General features: G+C 38.6%; 1 protein-coding gene and 1 pseudogene across 1 annotated transcript in view; both read right to left on the bottom strand.

Moving 5' to 3' along the window:
- Positions 1-16,863, bottom strand: part of POLB (DNA polymerase beta) — a 28,930-nt gene extending 12,067 nt beyond the window's left edge. The window contains exons 1-9 of the mRNA XM_055335374.1: positions 16,644-16,863; positions 16,246-16,303; positions 13,061-13,127; positions 7,761-7,835; positions 7,064-7,122; positions 5,145-5,194; positions 2,920-2,971; positions 1,138-1,192; positions 968-1,040 (exon numbers count right to left, since the gene is read on the bottom strand). Of these exons, the coding sequence (XP_055191349.1) occupies positions 968-1,040; positions 1,138-1,192; positions 2,920-2,971; positions 5,145-5,194; positions 7,064-7,122; positions 7,761-7,835; positions 13,061-13,127; positions 16,246-16,303; positions 16,644-16,704 (550 nt within the window). The 5' untranslated portion in view covers positions 16,705-16,863. The remainder of the gene's footprint in view (positions 1-967; positions 1,041-1,137; positions 1,193-2,919; positions 2,972-5,144; positions 5,195-7,063; positions 7,123-7,760; positions 7,836-13,060; positions 13,128-16,245; positions 16,304-16,643) is intronic.
- LOC129516046 (methylosome subunit pICln-like) lies at positions 7,883-9,633 on the bottom strand (annotated as a pseudogene).
- Positions 16,864-17,704: the final 841 nt, after the last annotated feature.

Genomic DNA, 17,704 nt, shown 5'->3' with positions numbered 1-17,704 from the left:
AGCAGGGTACACCAATGTGTGTTTTTTGTAACTTTCTAGGTATTTATGGCGCACAGAAATATTAGACAACTGGACAACTTTAATCCTCTCACTTTGCAAATACGGGAATTAAGATATGGAGACAGACTTTAATTGTATATCAACAATAGATTTGCCCTCAGGACCCGTTCTTTAGGCCCCAAGCCAATGTTCTTTCTACTCATCACCAATTATATTCAGCAGGGTCCTCTCCCTAACTCCAGATTCTTACAGCAGCTACCTTGGAGAATTTGTGATAGCTCATCATCTACTGCCTAAGGCAAAACTCCAAAAGTGGCCAAATTCAGATATCTATTCCAGAAGTCTTTTTTTTTAATTTTAATTTTTGTTTTTTATTTAAATTCAATTTGCCACCATATATTCCAGAAGTCTTAAATCAAGTTTTTGTATTCTGATTTTTAAAGTTAATATTTAAAAATTTATGTTACCCTTCCAAATTTTGAGCCAGTAAGAAACCAGGATTCTCTTGGTTCTCACTTTGCTAACATTCACATAGGAGGAGATCTTCTGAAGGACCTGGCTGTTGTGAGAATTGGTTTGGAACTAGTACTTCAGTGACACTATTTTTAGAACCATAAGAGTAAACTTAGAAAATAAAAGAAAGTTTAAAAAAGCAACAACCCACCACCTACCCACAGCTTTCCTAGCATCTAGTCAGGAAATCACTCTTAGGATTTTCATAGACATAAAATTATTCTACAAGATTTATTAAAACTAGTCATTAAAATATCCTATAATAAAATCAGGATGAATTTCCTCTCATGTTTAATGCATATTCCTATCTGTAAACAAAGGTAGCTAATACTCTACTGGATCTTAGTAAATCTATGAAGTAACACAAATTACATCTTTTTAATCCATTTATGGGTATACATTAGGCAATTTTAACATCAAGGCATGAATAACCTAAGATTAGGAAGTATGTTACCTCTTCTGAAACTGCCACAGACTGTAGCAATGTATTCAGAATCCACTTTTTTAACTTCATTTAGTACAATATCCTAATAGAAAAAAAATTAAGTCAGTATTCTAAAAATGGCTTTTTACCAGGTGACATTCTCAATTCTAATCAAAGAATACAATTCAGCACACTCTTACTTGCATTTGTAACATCTCTTCACGAGGAATTCTTTTCTCAAAGTCCTCAAAATATCTATAAAGACAGAATAAGTAGACAAAAGATTTTAGTGAAATTTAAATCTTCTTACAAAGTAAGTTGCCTACCATATCAAGTGTCCTTTACCAGAAGATCATTTAAAAATCAAGACTAAAGTTCAAGAAGGTAACAGTAAAATTGGGGGGTAAGGATAGGCATATTTCTCAACTTAGACCAAAATTTTAGTCTCATCCTTTTATGATATTCCAGATACTCCATCTAAACTTATTTTAAATAAACTTCACATTTACATGCCCAGAGTAAACAAATATTTTTAAGTTAGTATGTTTCCAAATTAGACTGTTCCTTACTGGCAAGTCAAGGGGTTAGAGTTTATTGCTCTTAAATCCTGCAAAATTATCATATTTTAAAACATTATCCAGGTAACAAGACGCTAAGTGAAAGAAGCCAGTCACAAAAGACTACATAGTGCATGATTTCATTTATATGAAATGTCCAGAATAGGCAAATCTATATTGACACAAAGTACATTAGTGGTTGTCAGAAGCAGGCAGGGAGGGAGGGGAAGCTGGCGAGAAATGGGGAATGAAGGCCAACAGGTACGGATTCTTTTAGGGATATAACAAAGATGTTCTAAAACCAACTGCAGTGATGGTTGTACAACTCTATGAATATACTAAAAACCACTCAACTTACTTTAAATGGGTGAACCATATGATACATGAATTACGTTTCAATAAGGCTGTTACAAAAATATCTCGGTATGAAATAACATCTAAAAATGATAAAGCACCTGTTCAAAACCGATTCTCACAACCAAGCTCTTCAGAAGGTCTCTGTTATGTAAATGCAAGGAAAGTGAAAACATCCCAGTCTCCTACTGGCTCAAAGTCTTGGAAGAACAGTGTAAATTTCAGGTATTATGGTAAGGCATCAATGGGAAAGTTCAGGGGGTTATTAGGACTGAATTGTCAACAAGACTACATAAGACAGGAGGAGATACGTGCTGACATACTATGCATTAGAAAGAAAAATCGGGCAGCCCGGGTGGCTCAGGGGTTTAGCGCCGCCTTCAGCCCAGGGCGTGATCCTGGAGACCCAGGATTGAGTCCCACATCGGGTTCCCTGCGAGGAGCCTGCTTCTCCTGCCTGTGTCTCTGCCTCTCTTTCTCTCTGTAGCTCCCATGAATAAATAAAATCTTAAAAAAAAAAAAAGAAAGAAAGAATCAATTAGATAAGGGGTTCTAGTATCCAGCACACGAAATAATTATTGATGTTGATATATAACACTCTTACCAGTTATTCCTACACTGTTATTTCAGTGTTTGGGTTTTTTTCTTTTTCTGTTTTTAATTTAGCATTCCATGTTCATGTCCTAGCTTCTCGGTTAGACTCTGAACTTAAGAGCTTTCCTGACCTTGTTTATATCCTTAACGCAGACCTAATGTAGTGCTTTCTTTCAAGCACAAAAGAAATACCCGCTGACTGATGTACTCAATCCTATATGTTTTAAGAGGAAGTCCCTCACTAAAGTTAAGAGAATGAGGAAAAATACTCAAAATAAGAAAACTAGGTGGCACTAACAAAACATGAAAACATGCATGGTCTCTACAAAAGTCTGCAACAAATCTTAGCATTCTTGAGTAGAAAAATGGTTGTATTCAGCTAGGTCTGAAGAATTATTACGTGTATGGAAGAACAGCTATAAGAAATTTTACTTTTACATCTCAAATGTCCAAAGAAAAGAAAATTTGCTATCTTACTTCAACCCAATTCGCTGATGATGGTTCAACTTATCTTCATTTTTTCTGAGATCTGCATGGAAGACATATAAAGTTGAGGTGCTAATTTAAACATTTTTGGAAAAAAGTTGCAAAATTCAGTGATCCCTTTTACAAAGAACTGCTAGGAAAATACACTGAAATGACTTTGAAAGGATAAGAAAAAATTCAGATATTAAGGTTCTTAATATTCAGATATCAAGGTAAGAGTTTCTTCAAACCAATGTAGCAAAATATAACAGTTGATTTCATGATTATTTTTACTTCTGAATCAAAATTTCAATTATTGTTATACAGAGTAATAGATGAAGCATACTAGGATCATACCATACTTCACTGACTATAGCAAAAGGCAGCATTATAAGAACCTGCATTGCTAACTTAAGGTAATAGCAGCAGTAGTAACCACAACTTTTGAATGTTTTATGAATATTTATATTATCCATTTGTTCATTCACTCCTTCATTCAATTAGTATTAATTAATAAGTTGTGCGGGCACTGTGCTTGAAATTCTGTTGAAAGGAGACATATTATTTTCATTATTTAAATTTAAAAACTATCATTACACCGTATCTTAAATCTTTTTTTTCTAAAGATTTTATTTATTTATTTATTCATGAGAGAGAGAGAGAGAGAGAAAGAGAGAGAGAGAGAGAGGCGCAGAATCACAGGCAGAAGGAGAAGCAGGCTCCACACAGGCAGCTCAATGTTGGACTTGATCCTGGGTCTCCAGGATCATGCCCTGAGTTAAAGACAGACCCTCAACCGCTGAGCCACCCAGACGTCCCTACCATATCTTAAATCTATAAGAGACTCAGGGGCACCTGGGTGGCTCAGTCATTTAAGCATCTGACTCTTGATTGCAGCTCAGGTCATGATCTCAGGATCATGAGACAGAGCCACAAGGTGTTCTGTGCTCAGCGGGGAGTCTGCTTCTCTCCCTCTCTGTCTGCCCCTTCTCCATTTGTGAACACTCACTCACTCTCATTATCTCATAAATAAATAAATAAATAAATAAATGAATAAATAAATAAATAAATAAATAAATAAATCTTTTAAATAAGTGACTTGATTTCACTTAGATACTTTACTGCGTTGAGTACAGAAGTAAGCCTTATTAAAGAGCAAGATAAGTATGCTCCCAAAGCAATTCATGTAGTCACCCTTACATATTCACAAACATAAATTTTCTCTGAAGATTTAAATGGAGAGAAATGAGCATTTTATGATACATGGTACTAATTAATCATGCCTCTTATTTATAAGTACGTAGTAGGTACTAAGCACCGTGTGCTAAGTGCTTTTCATATATTACTGCATTAAATCATAGAAAGCAGAAATTATGATAGCATTTTGTAGCTAAGAAACCAAAGCACTATAGTCATCCATTCTAATCAAATGGTGGGGATCAGATTCAAACCCAGGCCACTCCTTAAAACCTGTCCACCTAACCATCTGTGTACAAATACCTGAATCCACGAATATTAAACACCAAATGCCACACTTATATTGCAACAAATCTCTATCTCTATAATCTCCATCTATAGTACATATGCTCATGAAGAAATAAATTATATTGAAAAGATTGCTATCCTAGGTTTAAGGAAAATGTCTTTTAATTGCTTGACTTAGGCTCTATTTTTATCACTTTGAAAGCAAAAATTCCTTCAGTAAGTATTGTAAGCCTCTTACAGAATCTTTCTCAATGTATATCACTTGGCCTTTAGGCTGAAAGTGTAGGACTCTACTGTTCAAAGTTTTACTGGAGAAATAAAGGCAATTTAAATCTATAAATCTGGGCAGCCCGGATGGCTCAGCGGTTTAGTGCCTGCCTTCAGCACAGGGCCTGATCCTTGGAGACCCGGGATCAAGTCCCACATCGGGCTTCCTGCATGGAGCTTGCTTCTCCCTCTGCCTGTGTCTCTGCCTCTCTCTCTCTCTCTCTCTCTCTCTCTCTCTCTGTGCTTCTCATGAATAAATAAATAAAATCTTTTAAAAAAAGATTTTCTTCTAAGTTACAAAACTAAGCATGTTTAACATAGGAATAAAACCTATACTTTATACCTATTCTTCTCTACTATAGAGTTAAAAAGAAAATCTTACCATTCCTTTTTACTAATTGAGATAAGTTCTAGTCAGCTAGAGCATTAACCACTCTTAAAGAGCATATCTGACTTGGGATTGATGACCTATTGTACATACTCACCTTCTAATGTTTTAATTCCTTCATCTACAAACTTCCTTGCAGCAGATGGACTATAACGAAAAAAAAAAACATTATCTCAATATCAAGTGAAACTCAGGACTCTAATAACAAATAACCAACTATATCTGCTCTTCTGAAAGAGTTATTATGGAGCTAAAAAAGACTTGCTAAAATGTTGTGGTTATTTTGGTGATTTTATTCAAGGATAAGCTGTTATAATGCACACATATTGGTGCGCCTGGATGGCTCAGTGGTTGAGGTCTGCCTTTGGCTCAGGGCATGATCCCAGAGTCCTGGGATCAAGTCCTGCGTTGGGCTCCCCACAGGAAGCCTGCTTGTCCCTCTGCCTATGTCTCTGCCTCTCTCTGTGTGTCTCATGAATAAATAAATAAAATCTTAAAAAAAAAATACTGCGCATGTACTTTATTCATAAAATAGACATACAAACAGGAAAACAGTTCATCCATTCAAATGAGATGAATTGAGGGCCTATTACATGCAAGATACTCTTCTAGGTGTTGAAAATACAGCAGGAATAAGACAAGTAAGAGCCTTGGTCTTACCTACTTACAACTCAGTGAGTAGAGAAAGAAAATAAGTACATAAACAAACAAAATCAGGTAAATGAATTAAAATAGGGGAAAGTGACAGAGTGGATGGGTCCTATTTTACATTGGGTAGCAAGGGAAGTCCTCTGAAATGGTATTTAAACTGAAATTTTAATGGCAAAGAGTCTATACAGAAATTGTGTGATACAGAAACAGATATTCATGGCAGAAAGGCAATGTGGCACATAAAAAGGACTGAACTGGCAGTCAGCAAACACGGGTTCTAATTCTGACTTTGCCAGTTATGCCACTTTCTGTATTCAGTGTTCTTGCCTAGAAAAAGAGTAAAGAACAAAGATGCTAAGACAAGTGCTAACATTTTAGAACGGCTTTAAGTCCCTAAGTTCATTTTCAGTACACTAAGTTTAAGAATTTAATATGTTTTAGAATAACTTTCATCAAAATGCTACCATTTAAAAGAACAATCATCACATATCTAAAAGAATGCCTCATTCCATAAAGAAGAAACTTAAGCAAAGCATTACAGCCTTAATGTTTTTGGTTTTGTTTTTTTAAGATTTTATTTTTTAAGTACCTCTATACCCAGTGTAGGACTCAAAGTCACAACCCTAAGATCAAGAGTCACATGCCAGGTGCCCCACAGCCTTGAATGTTAATCTTTATGTAGTCAAAAGTCAAAGAAGCCCCCTTTGGTGTTAACTCAAATTTTAATATAAAGATTCTTTCTTTATAAGAATTGGGATGCCTGGGTGGCTGAGCGGTTGAGCATCTGCCTTCGGCTCAGGGCATGTCGGGAATGAATCCCACTTTGGGCTCCCCTTGAAGAGCCTGCCTCTCCCTCTGCCTATGTCTCTCTGCCTTTCTCTCTGTGTCTTTCATGGATAAATAAATAAAATCTTTAAAAAAAAAAAAAAGATTCTTTCATCAAAAAAAATGCTTGGGTGCTTGTTCCAAATTTATAAGGTACTATGTTAGCTGCTATGGAAAAAAACTTTAAATGCTTAAGATAAGTATTGTGCTCAGAGAGGCAAAAGAGGCATAATCTGGAAGGAGTGATAAGATATACATATATCAAGTGTTAGCAGAGTTTAGAAGAAGATTATTTCTGGCTAGGGAATCAAACTGGTTCTATGAAGAAGGTAACATTTACCTTGGATGGGCTTTTAAAGTAGAAGTATCACCTGAAGAACCACTCAGACATGTAAGATATGGAAGAGTGAGCCATAATGTCCAAGATACAGAGATGAAAAGGTACAGGTTTTGAAGGAGAAAACAAAATGTACTTATTTTGGCTCACATAAAAAATAAAACCAACCCTAGTACTGTGTCTGCTTAAAAAATATTTCTTACCCAATGCCACTAACTCGAGTCAGAAAATTGATAGATGAACTCGTGTCATCCTGCCGAATCTTTAAGAAAAAAAAAAAAAAGTCTAATAATGATGTAGGAATGCTTTGAGGATCTTACTGGAAATATACTAGTCTCCTAACAGACCTGAAAAGCCATTTACATTTGCCTGGAAAAACCTGGGTGATTATAGATAAGTAACAAAGCAGATGAAGATGTTTCATCTCTAACTTATCCAATACTTTAAAAAGGCTTAAATAAATAAATAGATAGATAGATAGATAGATAGATAGATAGATAGATAGATAGGCTTATTCATAAAAGACCATAAGTAGTATAATTACTACCAGGGTGAAATAAAACTATAAAAATGCTTCTGAGAATTTAAGAACAGAAGTTCTAAAATATAACAATCTTTTATCAAACTGTATAATCTACCTTCTGAATGATACTGAATATAAGGAGCTAATTCTATCACATATGCTAACAGTCTCCAAAATGCCACATAAAATATGTGAATATTTTACAGGAACAATATTCAAATTTTAAAAATAGAACACTGAAAGCCATAAACTCCACTTCTCTTTTCCTTCTTAGTTTCACTAGGTAAATGACATCAGTTACCCTGCAATGATGCTTCATGATAGTTGCTATAAAGGCAGACACTCTAATCAAATAATCAAACAAATTAGAATTTTACCTTTTCCAGTTTACGTAATTTTCCAGTTGCTAAAAATTCATCAATCTTTTCAGCAATTTTTGTTCCTACTCCAGGCTAATAGAAAATTAAAAAAATATCATGTAAATATAATGCTTACCAAATCACTCAAAGCTAAAGTAAAAAATAGGAAATGAAAAAAAAAATGATCATAATGACTAGTTTTAAAACAAAGGACATAGAAAATTGATCTGTGGTGAAAATTTATATTCTCCCAACAAAATCCTTATATGATTGACAAAAGAGAAGCTCTAAATAAAACAATTCTATTTTTTTAATAGCAAACCTAGATTTATTTGTTAAACTATTACAAAGGCAAAACAATTATCATTGAAGTACTATGAGGTGAGGACTTCATCCCAATTTCACTTGTTATGGAAACTGGCCTAAGAGGTTAGAAATTAAAGACTATAACCTAAAAGGTTATAACAAAAAAGACTAGTGAAACATGGTAAAAGAAGTAAAAGCTAGTCAGAAGCATCCATATTAGTGGTATTTCATGTGGCTAGGATATTTCCCAAGAGGCTCTCTAAAGATGCCTAAATGAATTAATTGGATCCCAAATTAGTAAAAAGACCCTAATACCTGTGAAGAACAAGCAGTGGCCGATTTCTCTGAGATCTCTTTGTCCTTCTTTTTAAGGGGTAAGGGAATCCTTAGGCTCTAAAGGATATATCTTAGATTCAGCCTCCCTCCTTCCCATCCAGTCTACCTACGTCTTCAAGCGCCTGCGCATTCTTACCACGTAGGCCTGCCAAGTTACAGAGGATGCATATAGTGAAAGCAGGAACTATAGGCCTACTCAGAGGGTACCTGGTACCTATACACAAAAGTTTTGGGTAGATGATAAACTACAAATACCCTCTTGGTTAAGTTAATTCACCTTTGTTAATAAAGGTCATAGTTACTTCTGCTGGTGACAAGTTTTTGACTCAGTATATAGGGTCTCAAAAAAAGAACTGGTTCAGGTAAATTTTGGAGAAGGAAAAAGACTTTCATCAACACCCACTCCACAGTAGAAGAGGCACCAAATTCTTCATAATCTCTGACTGAATCTTCTGTCCGGACTCCAGCCATGTTATATTGGCTGCTCACAGGCTGAAAGCATTCCTTCTAATCTCTCTAACGTGGTTTGGCCTTCTGCTGTTAAATGGGATAATCCTTCTTCATAGGTATAAAATGTAGGGAGGTCTCCCTGCCCTTGTTCGTGTGCTTCCACATCATATTCTTCTCCATCGTAATCATCTGAATCTTCATCCTCAGGATCAGGATGCAGAGCCTGGCATTCACACATTGCCATGAACATTGCCTCCAATGCTGATTTATCACTGGACACAAATCTAAATTCAGCAATAGGTTCAACATCATCATCACTGTCTTCTTCTTCAGCAACAGATCTTTTGATTCTTCTCCAAATTTACCATTCACCATAACATACAAATGCTCTCGTGGATAGGCATTTAGGTCCCTGGACACTGCATGCAAGCTAATGGTGGGGTATTACAGTGAGAATCCTAATCCAGAGCCATCTAACCAAGACAGGCGGCTCTCAGTGATGTAGAGCATGCTGGTGCCGAGGGCCCTTGCGGTTCAGCACAGCCTGGGTTTCTGGATGCTGCTGCCGAAGCCCCTCGGCTGAGCCAGATGGTGGGAAACTTTTGAGGAAGCTCATTGCAGCAGGGAGCGCAGAGACACAGCTAACAAAACAATTCTAAATGACTTACTTTTTTAAAACTAATTTTTATTGTAGAAAAGTTAGAAGAAATAGTCGCATAAAGAAAAAATATATAAATCACTTGTTAATTTCATCACCCTGACAATGAAAATAAACTGTAATCTTATCACCTAACATCTGATAGACTTTTCTGCTTATATACATAAGCAGAATTATATGTGCATGTACATATATACGTATATATGTATACACATATTTTTCTTTTTTTTTACACATATTTTTCTTACAAAAACAGAATCACTCTGCTTTGTACTTTAACTTAAAAACTTATCATGAACAAATTTCCTATCAATATATGAATACAACTTCAATATACTTAATAGCTGCATGGTAAGTCATTGTATGACTTTTTCATAATTTATTTAACAAATACCCTATAGGTGACATTTGGATAGTTTACGAATTCTGAGATAACAATGTCATGAACTTTAGAGCAGAGGTCCTTGCGCTTTTGCATCATCATCACCTTGGGAACATGTTAAAACACAGAATGCCAAGTCCCAACCTAAAGTTTCTGACTTAACAGGTTGTCTGTCTTTTTTTTTTTTTTTTTAAGTAAACTCTACACGCAACATGGAGCTTGAACTCACGACCCTGAAACCAAGAGTCGCATGCTCAACTGACTGAGTTAGCCAGGTGCCTCAAAAGGTTACATTTCTAACAAGTTCAGGTGCTGCGGCTGCTGGTCGAGGTACTGCAATTTGAGAACCACTGCTCTAGAACTGCACAAACATGATAGTCACCAGCCACATGTGACATTATAAGTTTACATTATTAAAATTTTAAAAATTCAATTCCTTAGGGCAGCCCAGGTGGCTCAGCGGTTTAGTGCTGCCTTCAGCCCAGGATGTGATCCTGGAGACCGGGGATCGTGTCCCACGTCGGGCTCTCTGCATGGAGCCTGCTTCTCCCTCTGCCTGTGTCTCTGCCTATCTCTCTCTCTCTCTCTCTCTCTGTGTGTGTCTCTCATGAATAAATAAATAAATAATTTTTTAAAAAATTTCAATTCCTTGGTCACATTAGCCACACTTTAAGAGCTCACCTGCCAAATGCAGCTCATGGTTACTGTAATGAACAGCACTGCTCTAGAATATAAGTCCTATGAGAGCAAAGATCCTGTTTCCTCTGCTTTACCTTGAGCATGTGGATAAATACCTGGCCTATAGGTGCTCAAAATTATGAACTAATGAATCCTTGTATACATATATCTCTACCGATTTCCTCAAGATAAATTCCTCAAAGTGGAATTGCTAGGACAAAGGATATATATTTTGCCAACATTCTGCCAAATCATCCTTCAGAAAAGCTGGAAATCACCAAGATTTCCATCATTAGTAACTGAATGTCTTTTTCTACATCTCTATCCATACCGTATACTATATTTAATAGTTTGATAGCACCATACAGCATCTTGTTTTAATCTGCAACTCTGTTTATTTTGAGCTGATCTTTTTCATGTTTTTCATCCTTTTTATTTTCACTTTTCCCCTTTAAATAAGGGCTTTTATAGAGTAGTTACAGGTCCACAGCAAAACTGATCACAAAGTAGAGTTCCCATAGGCCCCCAGCCCCCATACATGCACAGCCTCCTCAATCATCAACATCCCCCACCAGAGTGCTACATTTGTCATAGCTGATGAACATACACTGAAGTATCATCATCAAAGTTTACATTCCGGTTCACTCTTGGCAGTGTTGGTCCTTTTTAGTTAAATGTTCAAATGCATCAACATCTGTGCCAGTCATTTCCTACTGTCTCTTGGCCCTAAGTTCACCCTTCTATATTCTTGATTTATCTAATGATTAAGTGTTCCAAGATTACTGAATGCATATTCAAGTTCTGAAAATAGCAATTACCTGATAGAAGGGAACAAGATTTAGGAAATAAACTAGAAAACGGAAACTGCTCAGGTTTCTTATTTCCTAGGTCAGAAGATTCATCCTATCCTAAAGTAATTTAGGCCCTGGCTACTTTCTATACCTAACGTTAAAGATTAAGAGGCAAACACTCACTCTGGAAACATCAGATTTCTAGAATTTTTGAGAAGCACTCATATGTGCCAAAGAGTAGGTCTGTGATTTTTAATTTAATATTGGAAAGGAATAATTATGAGATTGTCATATTAAGTCCAGTCTCATGCAAAAGGAATTTTGCATTTTTGTGTTCTTTTTACGGATATACCATAAGCTCAGATTTGGGATAAAGTGTATCAGAGCTTGTCTAAAGTTTAAATCTAATAAATGAGTAGGCTACATACAGTTAATATAGAAAAAGAAATTCATTTTTTTTAAAGATTTTATTTATTTATTCATAGAGACAGAGAGAGGCAGAGAAAGAAGCAGGCATCATACAGAGAGCCTGACGTGGGACTCGATCCAGGGTCTCCAGGATCATGCCCTGGGCTGCAGGTGGCGCTAAACCACTGCGCCACCGGGGCTGCCCGAAAAAGAAATTCAATAGTGATATAAGGGGAACAGAATGGAAGCACAAGTGCCTCCTGAAGTTAATAATGCGGGAGTTCACCAACAGAAAAACTCAGAATCAAAATCCAATGTATTTATAACTTTCTTGGCAAGCCTATTTGGGGAGGATATACTGACACTGAGAATTGTTTATAGCACCAAGAATTTAAAACCTGTACACCAAGGCATGGTCAGTATTGAGTAATAAATTCAAGATGAAGATGTAACACATGATTAATATAGAAAATCTGTCAATCATAAAATGTACAAGATTTATGGTAATTTTATGACCCTGAAGGTGAAAATAATAGGACAGTTATGGTTCATACTCTGAAGGCCCTCATGAGAAAATTAAGGACAATCAAATGTTGCTACCTAAATTCTAGAGTGCTTTTGTCAACAGAAGAAGGTGAACTGTGAGGACCTAGACTAATCAGAAGCCATCTCAGTTTGACATCTTTAACAAAAGACAAATAAGATTCAGTCCTCAAGTTTGAGGAACTTAGAATCTTTTAGTGAGATTTAGATGAAAGAGAACAATCTACCAATAGGTAGACTTTCCTAGGATATTCATAGCAATATTAATGTATAAGTTACTAAGACATGACCCTCTAGGAACTATGACACATACTGTGACACAGCGTACAGGGCTTTAAGGAAAATACAGAGAAGAGGGCTAAAGGAAATAATACACAAAGGGGCTTAATTATGTGATTAGTAGGTAAGATTTCCTTGGGAACACTAACTCATTAACTCACATAAGTTCCTATACCTGGGGATCAGACAAAGATAGCTGGGATCAAGACAAGCCAATACCATTCTGTCACTATACTGTTCTTGAGAACTGACACTCAAGCTGAAATTTAATGTAAGTGCATATATATATATAGGGCAGGGTATAGAAAAAATTTAATTACATATATATACAGCAAAATTTCAATCCACACTCCCCAGTAAAAACAGGAACAGTAAAATCTGCCAGTGTGGATGAAGGCAGCTTCAAAGAGGCAAATTTAGTTTTCTGGGAATCCACCAAATTTATACATGTGTGAACTCTTCAATTCAGCTTGCTCACTAAACTTACCAATTTTTTAGCTTCTGCTCCACTCTTTATTTTGTGTGGGTACTTTGCTATCACAGATGCTGCTTTTCTGAGAAGAAAAAAAAAAGAAATTCAGTTAGAAATCCTGTGAGGTCTTAATTTTTCTTAAATTAGAATACACACACAAGCAAATATGCAGCTTCAACTTTTATGACAGTAACTAATTTTCCACATTTGTGTCAAACTTAAAATAACTCGAGTAGGCTGACAGACCACCTGCATAATTTTCAGAAGTATCTTCAAAATCCTCACATTTGAGGATAATTTTACCTATATATTTAAAATTAGGGAGATTCATCACACCAGTAGCTTTTCCTTTTAGGGATTAAGCTAGTTTTTAGAAGTTGTTTGTAACTCTCATAAAAAATGTGCCACCTAGTGGTATTTGGAATACTAGATACCAAAGTGGCTTATGGATGGCTATGGGGTTTTTGTTGTTGTTGTTGTTTTTAATATTTTATTTATTCATGAGAGACACACAGAGAGAGGCAGAGACATAGGCAGACTCCCTTCAGGGAGCCTGATGCAAAACTCAATCCCAGCACCCCGGAATCAAAGGCAGACAGACGTTCAACCACTGAGCCACCCAGGGGTCCCTTGCTATGGGCTTTTTTTTTTTTAAAGATTTATTTTAGAGAGGGGAGAGAGAATGAGAATAAAATGAAAATAAGAGAAAGAGAGCAAGCATGTGTGGGAGAGGGGCAGGGAAGGAGAGGGAGAGGGGAAGGGGGAGTGGCAGAGAGGGAGAGAGGGGGAGGGAGAGAATCCCAAACCGACTCCAATCCAAGCACAGAGCCTTACACAGGGTTTGATCCCAATACCCTCAACAGAAACCAAGAGTCGGACACTCAGACTGCATCACCCAGGCGACCCTGGATGGCTATTTTTACTTATTTTTTAAAAGATTTATTTATTTATTTATTCATGAGAGACACAGAGGGGCAGAGACATAGGCAGAGGGAGAAGCAGGCTCCCCATAGGGAGCTTAACGTGGGACTCGATCCCGGGAGTGGTGCCCCTAGATGGCTAGTTTTAAATTCAGAGCTTAAAACTACAACTGCTTTCCCCTATGTCCTTATACATATTTTTTCTTCATTGCTCATTTCAGTTCCACATAAAGCACTGGCCTATGATTCTTGCCTATCTCCACGCACATTCAGCTCAATAATCTGGTGACACACTGGACACACCCTGGAGTATTTGATGGTCTCCGGTGTATAATTTCAATGCTAAATGCAGTTTAGCAGAGAGGCTGATAAAAGCAGAGTAAATCTAAGTCTAAAGCATAAGTATTGGGTAGTCTTTGCTGCCTTGGTTTTTCATACTATTCTCGTACATATAAGCTTTTAGATTTGGATTTGAACTTCTCTATTACTGAGGATGAGTCTGGAAAAGTAGGTTGAGGGCAGTTTGCTGAGGGAATTGTTTCAGTAAAGAAAAGCAGTTCTAGACAACTTGGCATTATGGGGCCTGAAAGGAAGAATTAAAGCATGAAAGGCTTTTTGTATGCCACCACAATGCATTTGAGCTTTATCAAGGTAAAGAGGAAATATTTAATTATCTGATATGGAAGAATGACAGGATCAGATAACTATTTTCAAAGGAATACTTTGGCCACAATCAAGAGAAATGTTTCATCAGGGTAGGGAAGTGCGTGCGGGCATCACCTGCTTTTCCAGACTTACTTCCCACTCAGGCCATACTCCATAAGCAAAGTGAATTACTGACGTCTGGGAAAATGTTATATTCCTTCAGGTCTCAGTGCCTTGGCACATTTTGTTTCCTTTCTCTAGATTGTTCTTCCTTTCACTTATCCCGACAGGCTCCTTAAAAACTAAACACCGCCTCTCTGAAGCCTGCTGTGACTTACACAGAATATAATGTTGTGGGACTCCTGGTGGCTCAGTGGTTGAGCATCTGCCTTTGGCTCAGGGAATCATCCCAGAGTCATCCCGGATCCAGTCCCACATCGGGCTCCTGCATGGAGCCTGCTTCTCCCTCTGCCTGTGTCTCTGCCTCTCTCTCTGTGTGTGTCCTTCATGAAGAGATAGAAAAAATCTTTTTTTTTTAAAGAATATAATGTTGAATATGTCTCTGATTTTTAAATCACCAAGTGATGATAGTACAATTACTTTAAACAGGAAGTTAAGAGGGATAAGGAAAGGAGCACAATCCGTTTTTAATTATGTTGAATGGGAAGGGAAGTAGAGAGCTGAGCTCAACTTTGAAAGGATGAAGATAAAGGTAACAGAAACCTAAGAATCTGGAGAAAAGCCCAATGAGATACAGATTTGGAGCCAATTGACATAACCAGTATTCAAAGCCAAGAATGGTAAGACTGCCAAGGAAATTATAAAAGTGCGAAAAAAAGACTAAGGGCAGACCTCCAGGAACTACTGTCATTGAAAGGAAGATATGAGGTGAAAGAACAGACAGGAGTGCCATCCCAGAATTCAAGGGTAAGACTTAAATGGAATGAGCTAATGCCAATGAGAGCCCAATAAGGTGGGATGCAGGTGAGAACACCTTCAGAGAAATGGTGGGATGGAAATTATACCACAATGAGATAATGAATGATGAGGACTGAGGAAGTCCAGGCAAGAAACACAGATTATTCAAGAAGTTTAACTGTAAGGTGGAGAAAAGAGACAGCACCTACCTAAAGGGTAGAGGGAAGTTAAGACTGCTTTGTTTTTGCTTTTAAGAGGTGAGGGACTTGGACATGTTTGGAGGCTGAGGGGCACAAATAAGCGGATGTGGGATTATCGGCTGCCATAAAGGCCCTGGTGAGATGGACAAGGATGAGAGCCAAGGATCAGCCAAACACCAACCAGAATAACATTTCACAGCACAGACCTAATCCACTGTCTTTCATTATGGCTTAAAATCAAACTCCATTTTCATCAATTCATATTTGATGACGGGAAAAATACATTATTAGCTACACCTGTTTTCAATTAGAATTGGGAACCCGTCAGAAACGAACCTTACAGAGTTCTGCCCAAGTTACCCAGAACGATCGCAGTTAGGTACCACCACAGAGCCAATACCCTCAGTCCTTGCTTTATTCGCCTCTCATATGGTCCAAATATCTACTGGCCCCTCAGCCCTGTTAACTGCCACACATCCCAGGACGCACGCTACCAGAGAAAGCTGCACGGGCCCACCTGTAAGCATTGTACTTGTGGATTGCCTGGTTCACGTTCTTCTCAAAGTTTGCGAGTTCTGCAAAGGCAACAAGAGGCTCGGGTGAATAAGAACCACGAGTAAACAAACGAGAACTGAGCTTTCCAGAGGGGGTGTAATAGCGTCTTAAGGGGCAGTGACACACCCCCCCCCTTGTACGCGGGCCAGGTCAACCACAGCCCCAGCGGTGACACGGGGGTCCCCAGCAGGACTGACATTCAGCCACCAGCAATGGGCGGCGGAGGAAGATCCGCACGGAAAACGACCCGGTGCGAGGGGCTGGCCCCATCCACAGGGCTGTGGGGACGGCAGAGAAGCAAGGGAAGGCTACGAGACCAGAAGAAAGAAGAAAGCCAGCAGCGCCCGGCCCGGTGCTAACCTGTGAGCATGTCGGTGATTCCCCCGTTGAGCGTCTCCTGCGGTGCCTTCCGTTTGCTCATGGTGGCCTGCACCCGAGGACCGCAGAGTGCTCAGAGCCGGGGCTGGCCCCCTCTCCCAGCTTCAGGGAGAGGCCGGGACTTGGAGAGAGAGGCAGGACCAATACAGCCCCGGCACAACCAGCGAGACCCACTGAACAATGGCCGCCTCTGACAGGAGGCGCGGCGCACGGCGCGCGTCATGGCGTCACGCGCCGGGGGCGTGTCGAGAAGGGGCGGGGCTCGGGGCGGGGCTCGGGGCGGGGCTCGGGGCGGGGCTCGGGGCGGGGCTCGAGCGCGGTGCGGGAGAGCTAGGCTGGGAGGGCTGGACAGAAGCTCGTGTTTGCTAACTGCGTTCCTGGAAGAAGACCTGCATTCCTAGAAGACACTATGTCTCTATTCCCAGTACATTTCTCTCCCCAGAAGGGGAAAAGAAGGCATCGACTTTGTAAAGTCAAAACGTCAGGTGGTGGGTGGGAGATAGCATACCAAAGACTCCTCTTGTGCATGTATCATATGTGCACAGAAATAGTTATTGAATGCATGACTTATTATACGTGGTAGGAAACGAACATCTGCATCATATTTACTGTCCACATTTTCTGTAAGAATGTAGTGCCAGTGAACGGTGCAGTGGAGTTTCCTATCTCGGGTGCAGGCAGGAGCCTGGAATGAAATATGCCAATTATAGGAAAGCCTCCTATACTAACATATTTAGTAGATATGCCAATCAATGTCAAAGGTATTTCATTTTTTTATTCCCCTGCCTTTTGCAGTGGGGGCTAAAGAGGGGGGCGGGGGAACAGTAGAAGAGGAAAAGTGCTTAACCTACATAATAAACAATGAAACTGTCATTAAAGCAGGATGACCTGGGTGCCTGGCTGGCTCAGTCCCTGACTGTGAGCGTGCCACTCTTGAGCTGGGGGTTGTAAGTTTAAGCCTCATGTTGGATGTAGAGATTACTTGTACTATAAATACAATTTATAGGAGCACCTGGTTTGAGCATCTGCCATTGGCTCCGGTG

This window comes from Nyctereutes procyonoides, unplaced genomic scaffold (genome assembly GCF_905146905.1).
Source record: "Nyctereutes procyonoides isolate TBG_1078 unplaced genomic scaffold, NYPRO_anot_genome, whole genome shotgun sequence".
Lineage (NCBI taxonomy): Eukaryota > Metazoa > Chordata > Mammalia > Carnivora > Canidae > Nyctereutes > Nyctereutes procyonoides.
This window is presented reverse-complemented; position numbering and strand designations above follow the sequence as displayed.